The sequence below is a fragment of the Callorhinchus milii genome, unplaced genomic scaffold (assembly GCF_018977255.1).
Source record: "Callorhinchus milii isolate IMCB2004 unplaced genomic scaffold, IMCB_Cmil_1.0 Scaffold4, whole genome shotgun sequence".
Taxonomy (NCBI): Eukaryota; Metazoa; Chordata; class Chondrichthyes; order Chimaeriformes; family Callorhinchidae; genus Callorhinchus; species Callorhinchus milii.
Genome location: NW_024704745.1, coordinates 61,331,320 through 61,347,058, shown reverse-complemented (window position 1 = coordinate 61,347,058; position 15,739 = coordinate 61,331,320). Strand labels below are relative to the sequence as shown.

Here is a 15,739-nt window from a genome sequence, read left to right as displayed (position 1 = left end):
TGCCTTGAAGGTTGAGGTGGGAGGACAAGCGGTGGAGTAGGATAGCGTGGTCGACCGTATCGAATGCTGCCGATAGGTCGAGGAGGACGAGGAGACAGAGGGAGCCCTGGTCACAGATGGTCAGGATATCATTGGTGACCTTGACCAGGGCAGTTTCTGTGCTATGAGCAGCACGGAAACCTGACTGAAGGGGTTCAAAAGAGAATGGGTGGAGAGGAAAGAGCGCAGTTGGGAGGCGACAACTCTTTCCAAGACCTTGGAGAGAAAGGGGAGGTTGGAGATGGGCCGGTAGCTTGATAGCTGCGACGCATCAAGGGAGGGTTTTTTCAGGGTGGGCGTGATGATGGCAGTTTTTAATGGAATGGGGACAGAGCCAGAGGAGAGGGACAGGTTTATGATGTCAGTGATGTGTGGGGCAAGAAAATGGAGCTGGGAGATAAGGAGTGGAGTGGGGATGGGGTCAAGGGAGCAGGTGGTTGGTTTTAGGGATAGGATGAGTTCAGTGACAGAGGGTGGGGAAACGGGTACGAAGGTGTGTAGGGGAGGATGGGTAGGAGTCGGAGTGTGGGAGGGAAGGGGTGGGTGGTGGGTGGAAGTTGGAGGGGAAGTGACCGCGGAGCGGATTCCCTTGATCTTGGATTCAAGGAAATCCAGCATCTCCTCGCAGTGAAGGTTGGAGGAGATGACCTGCGCGGGGTGGCGGGGGGACGGAGGAGTCGGGATGTGGTGGAAAACAGTAGCCTGGGGTTGTTCTTCGCCTCCAGGATTATCCTGGAGTAGAAGGACGACTTGGCCGAGGCTAGAGTGGAGCGGTAAATTTTGAGGAGGTCCAGCCAGATTTGTCGGTGGACCGTTAAGCCGGATTTGACAAAGGTGCGCTCAGCAGCCCGCACCTGGCATTTCAGTGAGCGGAGGTGGGTGGTGTACCAGGGGGAGGAGCGGGAGTAGGAGACAGTGCGGGAAGTGATGGGGGCAAGAGTATTGAGTGTGGAGGAGAGGATATTGTGGAGGAGGGAGAGAGGAGAAGAGGGGTCGGTGAGGGTTGAAGGCCAGAGGGAGAGGAGTTCAGAGGACTCCAAGGCATCGGTTAGAGATTGTGGGGGTAACTTCTTCCAAGGGCGGTAGAAGATGGTGGTGGGTCTGGTGGAGGTGGGGAGGGGGGTGGAGGTGGTGAAGGAGATGAAGTAGTGGTCAGAGATGGCCTTGTCGGTAATAGTGACATCCGAGACACTGAGGCCCCGGGTGATCACCAAATCGAGTGGGTGGCCGTGACTGTGAGTGGGGGAGTTTATGTGTAGGGAAAGGTTGAGTGAGGAGAGCAGGGAAGAGAAGTCTGTGGAGATGGAGCAGGAGGGGGTGAAGTGTAGGTTAAAGTCGCCCAGGATGATGAGGCGATCAGAGGAGAGGCAAAGAGATGTGAGGAGTGTTGAAATGTCAGAGATGAAGGTGGGAGAGGTTTTAGGGGGCCGGTAGAGGAGGAGGATTTTAAGGGAGAGGAATGAGGGGTGGGAGAGGGTGAGGTGCTCGAAGGAGGGGAAAGAGCCAGAGGAGTAGGGGGATAGGGCAAGTGGTGTCCTTGAGATAAGGGCAACACCACCGCCACGGCGGTTGGGGCGAGGTATGTGGTGGGAGGTGTAGCCGGGTGGCGTGGCCTCCGTGAGGGGGAAGGTGTCGCCTGGGGTGAGCCACGTTTCTGTCAAGGCCATGATATCCAGGTTCCTGATAACAGATCCAGATAACAACCAGGTTCCTTCTTAATGCTGGGTAAACAGAGGCGTGTGGATTAAGGAAACTTGCCCAATGTTTTGCCCTGCCAGAAATCCCATGAAAGCTTCTTATTTATATATACACACACAAGTGTGCAGATGGGTATTTCTGATTGTAAAACATTAAAACAACCCATGTTGATGAGGGGAGATTAGTGACAATGCTATCAAGTGAGCAGCAATTTTCTAATTTTTATTCTCGGATCCATACTTTTGAAGAATGAGTATTGTAGAAAAGTTCTCAGAAAAAGTGGTTAACTGACAAACATTAATAAGTCAATGTCCAGGTCTAGCTTTTTGTGTATATAAACTGTGATATTATTTATCATACCTGAGAACACAGAAATAGGTTCCAGAGGCTGCAGGGCTTATTGATGAAAAGAAGAAGGCATTTTGTCTTTGCTCAATTGCTTCCTTCGAGCCATGAATTTGCTGAACTCTTCCTTCGTCATCTTTCCGGTACCAGAGCAGCTCATCTGCATAGTGTGTGGAATTGGTGGAGGTATGACTACCAAGGTCACACGTCAACACGAAAGGATCTCCAGCAAATACATAGTAGTTTCTACTTGGTGCTCCTGTAAAACAAGCTGTATGGAAGATTCAATGAGATTTCCTGCTCACATAAATCCTCATACATAAAGAGTCATTGCATTGTTTCAAGAGCAGGATCTAGTGTTGCACATCATGACTATTAAAGAACAAAATCAACATGCCTCTTTACCTATGGTAGTTTCACTGTAATGGAAGGGTGGGTACTGTGGAAGGATTAGATGAAATGTGTCAAAGGGCCTTCTTCATGCAAACCTCTCATGATATTGTGATTTTGTGATCTCGTCTTTTTAAAACAGTCGATGGCTTGGTTCCATCTTTCCATGAATGCCTGCACTTCTCATGATTTTTTTAATATTCATGTAGGACTGATGGTGAGCAAAGGTGCTGACACTCTCTGCCTCTTTAGTGTAGCTGCACCTTTTAAATTTGGAAACCCTCAGATTTTGATTCCATGCATGACTAGTGACTAGACTTTGTGCGTATGCAAGCCTATGGAAGTTTTTCTTGCCTTGAGAACCAACACAAAGAGACAGTCTGGGAAGGTGGAGAATGGGGGGAAGCAGCAAAGAGAACCATGCACATTTACAGCACAGAAGAATGCCATTCAGCCTTATCTGTGCTGGCTCCCTCAAGAGCAATCCTTTCAGTCCCACTTTTTTAAGATATCTGTTTTTGATTTTGCCTCAACTGTTGCCAATTGTAGCGAGATTATTAATAATAATCTAAACCTTACATATGAAAAATGTAATTTCGCATCATCGAGATGTCTTAAATCAATGGTTGCACATAGTGATTAGAGCACTCGCCTTGCAAGCGAGAGGAACTGCATTCGATTCCCAGGTGGGGTGAAACCTTAGGCATATTTTCTTACTCCACATGCCTCTGATTACCTATCAGTAAGTAGGAACCTGGTTGTTAGTCGATTGGGGCCTTGGTTTAAAGTCTCATCAGAAGGATGGCACCAATAATTCAGCACACCCCCAGCACTGCATTGGAGTATCAATAATAATAATATGCACTTTGCGTCTTACAAGTTCAGTCATGGGGCTTGAACCCACATCCTTCTGGCTCAGAGGTGAAACTGCCACCAAATGAACCACAGGCTGGCGCACTTCAGTCAATGATCTGCACTCTAATGCATTTTATGTTACCAATGACACAAGATATGCAAGCCAGTTGTCCTTCCTCTCCTATCATAAAGACGTCAAAGCCCTGTGGTCACAATGTTTTTGTAACCACAGGACTTCCTAAAAGTTATAGTTGCTTTGGGTTTGTACAGAGTCTTGCAATCCTTTCTGCATCATCCACAGCAGAGTTTCACCATCTCATGCAAAGATAACTACAGTTGAAGTGGAGTCTCACATTAGCCCACTCACTATCTGTCACCTAAAGCAAACAGAATCTTACAATTTGGCAGTCACCCAGTGGTCTGGTGCTGTGTTCCTGTAAAGTAATAACCTTTAGAACAGTGTTGTCCAATACAGATTTAAGGCTGGCCACCAATGTACAGTCGAAGTACAGGTCATCACAGATTGGCCACACAATCCAGAATTCACGCTGTTTTTTTTCCAAAACCATTTTGATCCATTTTCCTGTTACCAATGTAGAAGTAACTATGTACAACAGACAAAATCCAATGCAACACAAGCAGCATACTAAATAAGCAATAACAACAAGATTACATTTGTATAACATCGGGAGGACATCCCAAGGTGCTGGACAGTGTACAGCATTTCAATAACAACAACAAAATTACATTTATAGAGCGCCTTTCATGTCCCAAAGCGCTGAACAGTCAAGTGTTGGGGCCCGAGCATGGGGGAGGGGTGGTGTAGGGTTGAGGAAGGCAGAGAAGTGGGAAGGAGACCAAAGGCACAGTCGAAGCGAAGGGTCTGGAGACCGGCCTTGAATGAAGCAAGGGAGGAAGCGAGGCAAAGGGACCGTGGAATGGAGTTCCAGAGTGTGGAGGCAGAGAGGCTGAAAGCCCAGCCACCAATGGTAGGGCGGGAGACATGGAGAAGCCCAGAGCCCGATGAGCGGAGGGAGCGGGAAGGATAGTAGGGAGTCAGCAGGTCAGAGGGGTAGGAAGGGACAAGGCCATGGATGGCCTTAAAGATGAGGACGAGGATCTTGGACTCGATCCTCTGGCGGATGGGGAGCCAGTGGAGTCGGGCGAGGGTTGCAGTGATGGGGTCACAGAGCCTGGTGCGTGAGAGTACACGAGCTGCAGAGTTCTAGATGATCTGCAGCTTGTGAAGGGAAGAGTTGGGAAGGCCGATAAGGAGGGAGTTCCCGTAATCGAGCCTTGAGGTGACGAATGCGTGGGTGAGGGTTTTGGCAGCCTGAGGGGTGAGGCAGTGGCGGAGGCAATTTCAGACCCGAGCTGGGAGTGAGGAAGGGAGAAGGGAGGGGAAAGAGGGTGACTGATGGCATGGTCGAAGAGGAGAGTTTTGAGGCGGGACATGAAGATGGCTAAGGAGGGGGCGAGGCGGAGTGACTGGGGGATGGAATTCCAGAAGTTGGGAGCAGAGTGGCTGAAGACTCTCCCGCCAATGGTGGGGTGGCTGGGTCGGGGGACGTGGAGCAGGCTGGAGCCGGCTGAATGGAGGGAGCGGTACAATGCAATACAATAATGATATGTAGGCATATATATTTAGTGAGTAACATTTGCAGGTCTCTAATTTCTCACACTACCGTCCCATCTCCAACCTACACTTCCTTGACAAAGTCCTGGAAAGCGTTGTTGCAGGTCAACTTCGGTCACACCTCTCCCTCCTCGAGCCCCTGCAGTCTGGTTTTCGCCTTTCACATAGCAAAGAGACGGTGATTATCAAAGTCACAAATGTCGATCTCTGTATCTGTGACCAGGGCTTTCTCTACCTCCTTGTCCTCCTGGATTTCTCTGCCGCATTTGACACAGTCTCCTCTCCTCCCTCATCTACCTTAGTGGGACCGCATTTGCATGGTTTGAGTCCCACTTAACCAACTGCCTCCATTTCAGCTTGGCGAATGGTACCTCCTACCCCCGCCCAGTGACCTGCGAGGTACCCCAGGGCTCCAACTTTGGCCATCTTCTATTCCTTATCAGGGCCTTAGGATGTCCTCCCGGCGTGAAAGGCGCCATACAAATGTAATTTTGTTGTTGTTGTTATCTATATGCTCCCTCTGTGCAATGTCATCCGCAGACATGGGGTAAACTTCCACATGTATGCGGATGACACACAAATCTAGTTTGCCTTCTCCAGTACCAATTCCAGGTCCGCCGATTTTCTATCAGCTTGTCTGGCAGGGACTGAATGAGTGTGTTCTGGATGAGTGCAAACTTCCTGCAGCTGAATGTGGACAAGAGGGAAGCCATACTCCTTGGCTCCCGTCAACGCCTTTACTCCTGCAAATCTGAATTCCTCAAACTCCCTCAGCTCTCCCTCAGACACACCAAATCAATGCGCAATCTAGGCGTGCGGTTCAACCCGCAGCTTCCTTCTTCCCCCTCATCTGGTCCCTGACCAGGACCGCCTTCTTTCACCTCTGCCACATTGCCCACTTCTGACCGTACCTTACCCCAAATGCAGCCGAAACTCTCGTGCATGGGTTTGTCACCTCGCACCTGGATTACTCAAACTCACTCCTCGCTGGTCTCCCCAGCTCCACTGTTCAAAAGATCCAGCTCATTCAGAACTCTGCCACCCGCATACTGACCCGGAACAAACTCCGTACACACATCTCACCAGTTCTGGCCAGACTCCACTGGTTCCCCATCACTGAATGGATCAACTTCAAGATCCTCACACGTGTTCAAATCTCTTCACTCTCTGGCATCTCCCTACCTCTCCGACCTCCTCACTTCCCAATCCACCACCAGGGGCCTCCGCTCGACTAGCACCGGCCTCCTGCTCGTCCCTCGCACCCTCCGCCCCATCAATCGAAGATCGTACTTTCAGCCACTATGCCGTGAAACTGGAACACTCTCCCTCAATCTCTCTGCCTTGCCTCTTCTCTCTTTGAGAGGAACTTGATTCACCCTTCTGCTCCACCCTCCTGATCCCATTCCCCAGCTCAGGTGTATATCCTTGACTGTCCAGCAGCTTGTGATGTCCTCCCAACGTGAAAGGCACTATACAAATGTAATTTGTTGTTGTTGTCTCATCCCCTTTCATGAGGTTACCTCCAATTCTATGTATTTTCATTTTGCTAAAAATCTCTCGTAGAAACCTTATCAAATGCCTTTGAAAGTCCATATAGATGATATCCATATACATTCCTTTACCACCATGTTAGTGATCTCCTCAAATAAGTAAACTAGATTAGTCAGACATGACACAAATCCATGATTGTACTCGTACTTAAATCAGCTCATACTCTCACTGAGTGGGAGGGAGAAGTATAAGTGTTTACTCCAGTTTTCCCTCTGAAAGGGAAAGAAAGGTGATGCACCCTTTCTGCCAGGAAATGACAGATAATGTAACTGCAAAATGGAGATAAATGTCAAGACATATTGTGGCAGGTACATTAGTAAACTATCTTTAGATCAAAACAGAATGGTGACACACCACGTGGTAAACCACTGTTGGGAAGTACAGTGAGCTGAGCCATAGATTGAATAGGTCTTTACTGTCTGAGATGCTTTCATTCTGTGCACAATAGTTTCATTTGAAATACAAAACTGAAACCCGTAACATTGCAAAGGAAGCCCCTAATTAACCCCTTCTTATAATATAACGCACATTTAGAAACCGTGATCAAACTGATTCTCCTCATTCACGCAGAATGTTAGCGGTATGTGTGTGTTTATAATAATAATAATATTGTATATAATAATAATATATTAGTTGGGGGAGTGTGGGGAGGAGAGTGCAGGAGAATATCTGTAAGGAAAACAAAAGTCGCTTGGAACACTCAGCAGGTCAGGCAGCATCTATGGAGAAACAAAAGTGAATCAACATTTCAGGTCCACGACCCTTCATCTGAACTGGGGCATGTAGGGAGGGAAAGAATTTTAAGGGCTTACAGAGAGTGGGGAGGTAGGGCAAGGAAGACAAAGGAGAAAATGGGGAAGAGAACAGGGATGATGGGTTAAAGAGGTGCTAATGATGCAAAACGAAGGGGGGGATTGCAACAAAGCAGGGGAATAGAAGTGCTAATACTGCAGAACAAAAGGTGGGTGGGGGGAAGGATTGCAACAAAACAGGCAGACCAGAGAGGGAAGAGGTGTGTCTGGGACCAAGATGATGTGATAATGGTCACAGAAGAGGGGGAGGGGAAAGCTGAGCTGTTATGGTCTGAAATTGTTGAAATTAATATTTAGGACAGAGGGCTGTAAGGTCCCTAATAGATAAGCGAGGTTCTGTTCCTTGAGCTTGTACTGTGGCTCATTGGAACAGCGTAGGAGATTGTGGATGGAGAGGTGTCTGTGTTTGGCTGGTTCATCATTAATGTGATGACTGAAAGGATGAGTCTGGACAGATTACTGAACAGGAGTGTAGAACTTGCTGAAGGCAACAATAAAACAAGATAAAAAGAGAAGAGAAAGTAGAAACCTAACCTGTCAAATGTGCTGTTAGCCAATAATACGGCATTAATGCTAGAGTCCCAAAAATCTGAGTTGTTGAATCCAAAAAAATTAGCATGAAAGAAAGTGGGAAAAAAAAGATGATGGGTAACTGATATGATAAAGGGAAGATATAGGGAAGATGTTTCCACTTGTGGGGGAGACCAAAACCAGGGACCATTGTGTGGACTGACCTATGAGGATAGGCTGAATAAACTAGGGTTATATTCTCTAGAGTACAGAAGAATTAAGGGAGATCTTATTGAAACATAAAAGATTCTTAAAGGGCTGGATAAAGTAAACACTGAGGGTCTGTTTCCCCTGGTAGGAGAATCTATAACCAGGGGTCACAGTCTTAAAATTAAGGGTCAGCCTTTTAGAACAGAGTTGAGGAAACATTTCTTCACTCAGAGGGTAGTGAATTTATGGAATTCACTACCCCAGAAGGCTGTAGATGCTCAGTCCTTGAACATCTTCAAGGCTGAGACTGATAGATTTTTTAAAAATAGAGGGATTAGAGGATATGGGGATAGGGCAGGTAATTAGAGTTAGCTCAGAAGATCAGCCATGATCTTATCGAATGGTGGGGCAGACTCGAGGGGCCGAAAGGCCTACTCCTGCTCCTAATTCTTATGTTCTTATGTAATATAAAATAGTCACAAATAGATCAAATAGGGAAGTTAGAAGAAATTTCTTCACACAGAGAGTAGTGGGAATGTGGAACACACTACCACAAGGAGTTGTTGAGACAAATAGCATAGATGTATTTAAGGGAAAGCTAGATAGGTACATGAGGGAGAAAGGAGTAGAAGGTTCTGCTTGAAGGCTTAGTTGAGGAAGGGCAGAAGGAGGCTCATGTGGAGCATAAATACCAGCACAGACCAGTTGGGCCGAATGGCCTGTTTCTGTGCTGTATATTCTAATGTATTCTAATGTATAATGGTAGGTCACATTGCAGAGAGGGCCAGAAGATCACAAATCAGGGCTGTCACCCAGAAGTGACATTGAGTGGGATAATATTCTTGCATTGATGGGAGAGTGTAAATAGGGCAATCCTTTAGCAATGAAATTCAAGACTGATTCTGGGGCTTGACTTATGAACATTCATAGTAAGTACTTAAGGTAGGTGCAAATTGTGAGATTTCCATATATTTGTAAACATAAAATCTGGAATTGACCCAGTAGAAATCCATTCAAATTTCAACTTCACAGATATCGGAGCTGAATTCGGCATCTGAGCGGAGTTTCAGAGAGTCTGCCCATGATGCATCCAGAATAAACTATTTATACATTAGACAGGCAAGCAACAACAACTTTTATTTATATCGAGCCCTTCATGATGTGTAGCAAATTGGAGGCAGGCAGACGGTGACTTTGTTATGAAGCGTCTCGCTATAGTGAGTGCAATTATAATGCTAGCTATCTGTATATGCCCACTGAACACAGGCAGTTGGCTAGCAATGACCTCTCTGGCCAGCATTTCTAGTGCTAGAAATGCTCATGAGATTGCCCGTGATTGACCGGTCAGCGTCCCCTGCTCTCTCGCCAATTCCGTCACTTCTGTGGCAACCAGACAACCTGGGAACGGGACTGGTAGTTGTTTTTGTGGACCTTTTATAACCTATTATAATTTATGGACTCAACATATCACATTATATTAGTGTCACTCTACAGATAAACACACACACACAGCTTCTCCAATTCAACTAGTGACCAATTTGTAGAGGTTGATAAATGCAGTTTCATCAGGTTTAAGAACTGATTAAACACAATGCTTACTTCCATGGGAAAACTTTTGAAGCAAGTATAAAACATGTAACGATATCTGACCTGTGTGATCCAGAGGCTGTGCGCTGAGGTTTCTACCTGTCGTTTCTGATATGGTGAAGGCCAACAAAATCATCCACAAATTCCCAATCATCCTGCGTGCTGTGTCAAAAGAGGAACAGAAAGCAATATGTACATTCAGTTGTGAAAGGCAATCATGATTTAAGGGTCTATTTTCTTCCTCTTTCCTTTTGAATTGTACAAAAGTTATGGTTGAAACTGCATTGTGCCTCAACAGCAATCCATTTGGGTCCCATTTACCTGCCCTGACCGCATCTGCCTGTAACTAACTCTTTTAAAGGTATTGAAGGCCAGTATGGATTCTGCCTCAAGGGCAGGGCATTCTATATCGTAACATTCTATTTCGTACATGAAAAAAATTCTCCTAATCTCCCCATTTCCTCACTTACTATCTTAAATTGATGCTGAGATGATTCTCTCAGATCAGAGATATGGTATGCGAGTAATTGGTTTTCCGTTTCACTGTCCCCTCAATCTGAAGGTGACCAGTAGAAATAATAATAGAGGTATTAAAGAGTATGGGGAAAGAGTAGAGAATTGGGATTGGATGCAAGAGTTGGTGGGTGGGTAGAAAGAATAGAAGAGAGAAATAGGTGGATTGGCGGCTTGTGTGAAGAATAAACACTAGAACAAACTATTTGGGCCAAATGGCCTGTTTCTGTGACATATCATTCTATGTAATTCAATTTTATTCTTGGAGGAGTTCTTAAGGTGACTGGAGTCTGTTTGGCAGCTTCCCACACATAAAGTGAACCTGTTGTGTTTTTTTCTCCACTTTCCCTCCCCATCCCCACTTATTTAAATAAGGTTTAAACCCTCGTGAATGGTTCACTACTGGTTATTCTTTCAATGTGAGCCTAGAGGAAAGATTTTTTTATCTGTCTTAAGGAAGAATTTTTTTTTGTCAGCGGGTGTTTTGACACATGTGGAAACCCATCGCTATGTTTAACAGTATCCAAATCAAACTGAGAGTTCCAAGCTTCCCAATTACATGGAAATCCTTGGGTACTGAAATGGAATGCACACATCCCCTGGAGGGATGCATCCTCTTTATTTAATTCCGCAGAGTAATTAGGCACAGATTGGCAAGAACCAAGCCTTGGGAAACTCGTGCAGTGAAATTGCAAAATATACTTGTTTCTTACCCTTTTCCTGGAGTCTCAGAATGCCGACTGAATTCCCCTGTGAATTTTGGGGAAAATTGATCCCAAGGTCATCTTCAATAACTTTATTCAAGTTGGCTTTGAGAATTAATGTGTATCCTTCGAGTGTGTTTTCAACAGTCCTTGAGACAATACAGACAAACTGCATTTAATGTAAAAATGAAGATACAAAATGAAATAGATTTTGCCGAGATAATGTAACAAAAATATTGACTGTTCAGACCGGGGAATTTAAGCGTTATAATCTGTTGCGACATTTACTGACCTTTGGAGAGTCATATTTCCAAAGGTCAGTAAATTTAGATAAGCAGATAATACTGTTTTTCAGTATTAATGATGTACTGTAGCTTACCAAAGATGATTTAACAAACAATATATTCAATTTTTAATTCAGTGACATATCAATTTTGCAAAGTGAAATAAATATAAATATAATTTCATTCTACTTTCAAAGTAATATCAGAAAGAATGAAGCCAATATCAATATTACCAACATTGTTGCTTAATATGTGTTCTACAGCACTCTGGGACAGTATCTTACATGAAGGATGCTACATAAGTGCAAATTGCATTTAAAATAAAATGCATTCAAGGATCCTACATAAATTGACATTGACACAATATTAACTTTTCCAATATAAAATTTCCAGTCTGAAATTACATGGGTTACAACAAACTCATGTTTACAGAAAGACATTTCTATAGCACCTTATAACATTGAAGCATATCAAAACATTATTAAGAATCTTATCAAGTGTAATGACTTTATCTGTCAGCAAACATGGCATTCAATTTGTGCAAACAAGTCCCACAAAAGTAAATGATAATTTCATCTGGAGGATTGTGGGCAGGTCCCGGTCCCTTCTCCTTGTGAATAGTGCCTAGGATCATTACAATCCATTTGAAGATCAGGCAGAGGGAACCGTAGTTTAACATCTCATCCAAAGGTCAAATGCAATGCTCCCCCAGTACTACACTGGAGAGTTAGGCTTGACTATGAGTTCATCTCCCAGGGTGGGTCTTCTTCTGTAGCGTATTGGTTAGAGCACTCGCCTTGCGAGAGGACCTGGGTTCGATTCCCGGGTAGGAGGAAAATTTAGGCAAATTTCCTTACTCCACACACCACTGTTTATCTAACAGTAAGTAGGAACCTAGTTGTTAGTCGATTGGCAGATTGCTTTCTGGGGGTAATAATGCCTCAAAAAAANCAGCCTTGGATTGGTCATTCAATCCATGGTTGTTGGTAGGTCACTGCTGTGCCCAATTGGCTGCTGCATTTATCCCACAAAATACAGTCAATTTATTTTACAGAATATTCTGTGAAGTACTTTAGACATTTCAATGATGTGATAAGGTGCTATATCAAATGCAAGGATCATTATTATAACCATCACTGACTGATCCAGAGGTGAAAGTGTGATTAACTAAGGCAAGATGACATTGTTTATATAGAATGGAATGCCAGATTAAGATCTGCTCTGAGACCCTGAATTACCCAGCTGCTTTTACCTTCATTATTGCAAAAAACTTTAAGTTTGGGTTAAATCCCACCTGTCTCCTGCTGCTTCATTCCAGCCACTTTTTTTTCTTTAAAAAACTACATATTTGAACTTTTTCTTAAATATTGCAAAATTCAAAAAGGATTGATTGGCTTTTTTCAGAAAGAGTGCTCAATCACAGATTAAGTTTTTTTTTGGTGGGGGTGTCGGCTGGCCGCCTGAAACATATGGAAACTCATCAGCATGGTTAAGATTAACCAAATCAAACAGAATTCTCTGCATCCCACCTATATATGGAAATTCCCAAGATATTTATTGGAATGGAATGTGCACTCTCTCCTTGGAAAGATGCATTCAGTTTACATAATTCCAGGGAATATTAAGCACAGTTTGGCAAGAGCCAAGGTTTGGAGGTCCCAGAGAGTAAGTATGTCGGTGTACTACTGGAGTTTAACCAACTAAATCTTCATCACTTTCCATTGAGAGTTAGGACAAGCAGCTCCACCAATTAGGACTTGGGTTTGCAAGATTAACAAGAACTGATTGGAAAGAATCCCTGCTCCCCCAGGTCAAGGTTGGAAGTAATTGCAGACAGCAAGGAGGAAGTGAGCCAATGCACTTGGACCAATTGGAACTCTCCCCCCACTATTATCTGAGTTAAAACGAGCCAACTTGGCAAAGTTCAGGAATTAAACTTCAGAATTTCCAATCTATATAATTGTACAACAGTCACAGACCAAGCAGTACTCCAAGCCTAATAGCATTACACTATATTTAAAGGGCACACATTTTTTGAGCAATCTTTTCCCCCAAAATTATCCCTTTATTAATACTCTCTGGAATTAGGTAAACAGGGTGCTTTTGTCTGGGGAGAGAGTACAAATTCCAAACACGGGAATTTCCATATGTAGGTGGCATGAATGGACTTGTTTGGATACTCTTAAGCATAGTAATGTGTTTCCACATGTGTCAGACACATGACCTGGTCCAATATAAAAGTGGGGCCACAATTTTTCTGCATAATCCACTACAAAACCCCCACCCCTCTGCTACAAACACCCCCCTGCTACAAACAGCCCCCGCTACAAACACCCCCCCACTACAAACAGCCCACCCTCCGCTACAAACACCCTCCCGCTACAAACACACCGTCCTCCGCTACAAACACCCACCCCCACCCACTGCAACCACTCTCCCTCCGCTACAAACACCTCCCCACTACAAACACCCCTCCCTCCGCTACAAACACCCACCCCCCGCTACAAACACCACCCCCTCCACTACAAACCCCACCCCCACCCGCTACAAACACCCACCCCACTCCACTACAAACACCCCACCCCCTCAACTACAAACATTCCCCCACTACCCACCACAAACACAAGCAATAAAGTGAAAAAATGTAGGTTGGCAAGAAAACATACCTCTCAATAGCACCAATCATCCCTACAAATTTCCGCAAAATTTGGCGAATCTGAAATAGCCCCGTAATTTTTGGCAAATATTTCAACAATTTTTGGCAAATATTTCTGTAATTTTCTATTGGCCCTGCACATTATCCCCCCCCAAATTTCTTGTCCATGTTATTTCATGTTATGTTGTTTGTAGCAGAGGAGGTGGTGTAAAGGAGGGGATGGTGTTTCCATATTTTTTCGCCCACAAATATACAGTCAATTCACTTTACAGTCTATTCTGTGAAACACTTTAATGACGTCTAGAAGATGTGAAAAGCGCTATATTAAATGCAAGAATTATTATTATTATTGTCACTAAGGTAGTGGCTAAATGACAATAGAATTTGAAAATAAAATATCCCCATAAATATCATTTACATTAAAGCAAAATGAAGCTCTCTGCTTAGTTAATAGCTCTGAAATCATATATATACGGAAGCCTTTCACATAAAATGGTATTGCTTTTATGAAACATATCTAGCAACCATTTTTTCTGTTTGGGAAGCAATGAGCATTGGAAAAGCGTGGATCAGTTTTGTAACACATGGAATTAATGCAACAATATATTTCAACATAAATGTAAATCATTTTTGATATTGTTAAAAAAAGTTAATAAACACTTGCTCAAGAAGATAATCTCACTTTAAAAAATAATCCTTAAATTGACATAATGTGTTCACTATCACCATAACATCAATTTTAACTTACAAAGATGTTTTTAAAAAAAATTTAAACAGAAAGGCAATGCTGGTCTCTTTGTTATTCTATGCAACTGACATCTACTATATATAATGTTTTAAAATAAACTTGCCTTTGGTCTACAGGATATACAATACAACTTACATTTATATAGTGCCTTTCAAGTTAAGAGGATGTCCCAAAGTGCTTCTCACCAGAGAATGGATCATCTGGAAATATAGCTGAGCTCATTATCTGCAAATCTTCAGTACATGAAGACATTTCTTTTCCCCTTTGTTTGAAGCGCTGACTCTTCAAGTAACTCATCCATGTCAATTTCCTTTACACAAACATGTATTTTAATCCGTAAATTTCCACCCCCACACCCACAGTAAATGTGGTTTGTTTCTTTCCATTCTGTTTCTGAGAACAGATAGGGTTTGAGACATTAGTGACTCTGAATTTATTCACTACCTTTACCGCATTCACAAGTCTCTCTTATCAGATGCGCTCTGAGATGTTGAACTTGAAAAGCATTTTCAATGTATATGTGCCAGTTGTTGTAAAACTTAAATGTTCTCCTTCACTGGTGAAACCGAGTAAAAAAATAATCACACGGAAATGAAAGGAAAACAAAAAATAGTTTGTCATGATCAATTCTTCAATACTACAAATATGAAATATTGTGTATATATAATTCTGGAAGAGGTGACATTACACCATAATGGAGTGCAAAATGTCTTATTAGAGGAAATTCACCTATTGATACAGTCATTACAGTTTACAGTAAAATCCTATGAAGTGTTTTGAGATGTTTTGATGATGTAATAAAGGGCTATATCAAATTGAAGGATTATTATTGTAATTAATATAATGAACCCTGCGCTCTCCAAAAATGGCTAAAAATGAATTTCACAAGTAACACTGACCTTCTGCGGGCTTCTGTGCAGGCTGTTGCCACCTGACTTGTATCAATGGAATTGACTCCTTGAGTTCTAAGATAGAGTAAGGAATCGGAAAGTCTCAATGTCCTTGAACTGTCTATCCATGGAATCCTGTAGCTCAATGGTTGAGCACTTGCCTCGATTCCCGGGAGGGCGAAACCTTGGGCAAGTTTCCTTTCTTCACACGCCTGCTTATAATCTCATGAAAAAAAACAATAATAAATTGATCACTTCAATCCACAACCGTTTGTGGGACACTGCTGTGCGCAATCGGCTGTTGCGTTTTG

General features: G+C 43.5%; 1 protein-coding gene across 1 annotated transcript in view; it reads right to left on the bottom strand.

Moving 5' to 3' along the window:
- LOC103172467 (interleukin-18 receptor accessory protein) overlaps window positions 1–15,512 on the bottom strand; it is a 35,765-nt gene extending 20,253 nt beyond the window's left edge. Inside the window, exons 1-4 of the mRNA XM_007885225.2 lie at window positions 15,438–15,512; window positions 10,860–10,999; window positions 9,697–9,795; window positions 2,098–2,353 (exon numbers count right to left, since the gene is read on the bottom strand). Coding sequence (XP_007883416.2) covers window positions 2,098–2,353; window positions 9,697–9,787 — 347 coding nt within the window. The 5' untranslated portion in view covers window positions 9,788–9,795; window positions 10,860–10,999; window positions 15,438–15,512. The remainder of the gene's footprint in view (window positions 1–2,097; window positions 2,354–9,696; window positions 9,796–10,859; window positions 11,000–15,437) is intronic.
- Window positions 15,513–15,739: the final 227 nt, after the last annotated feature.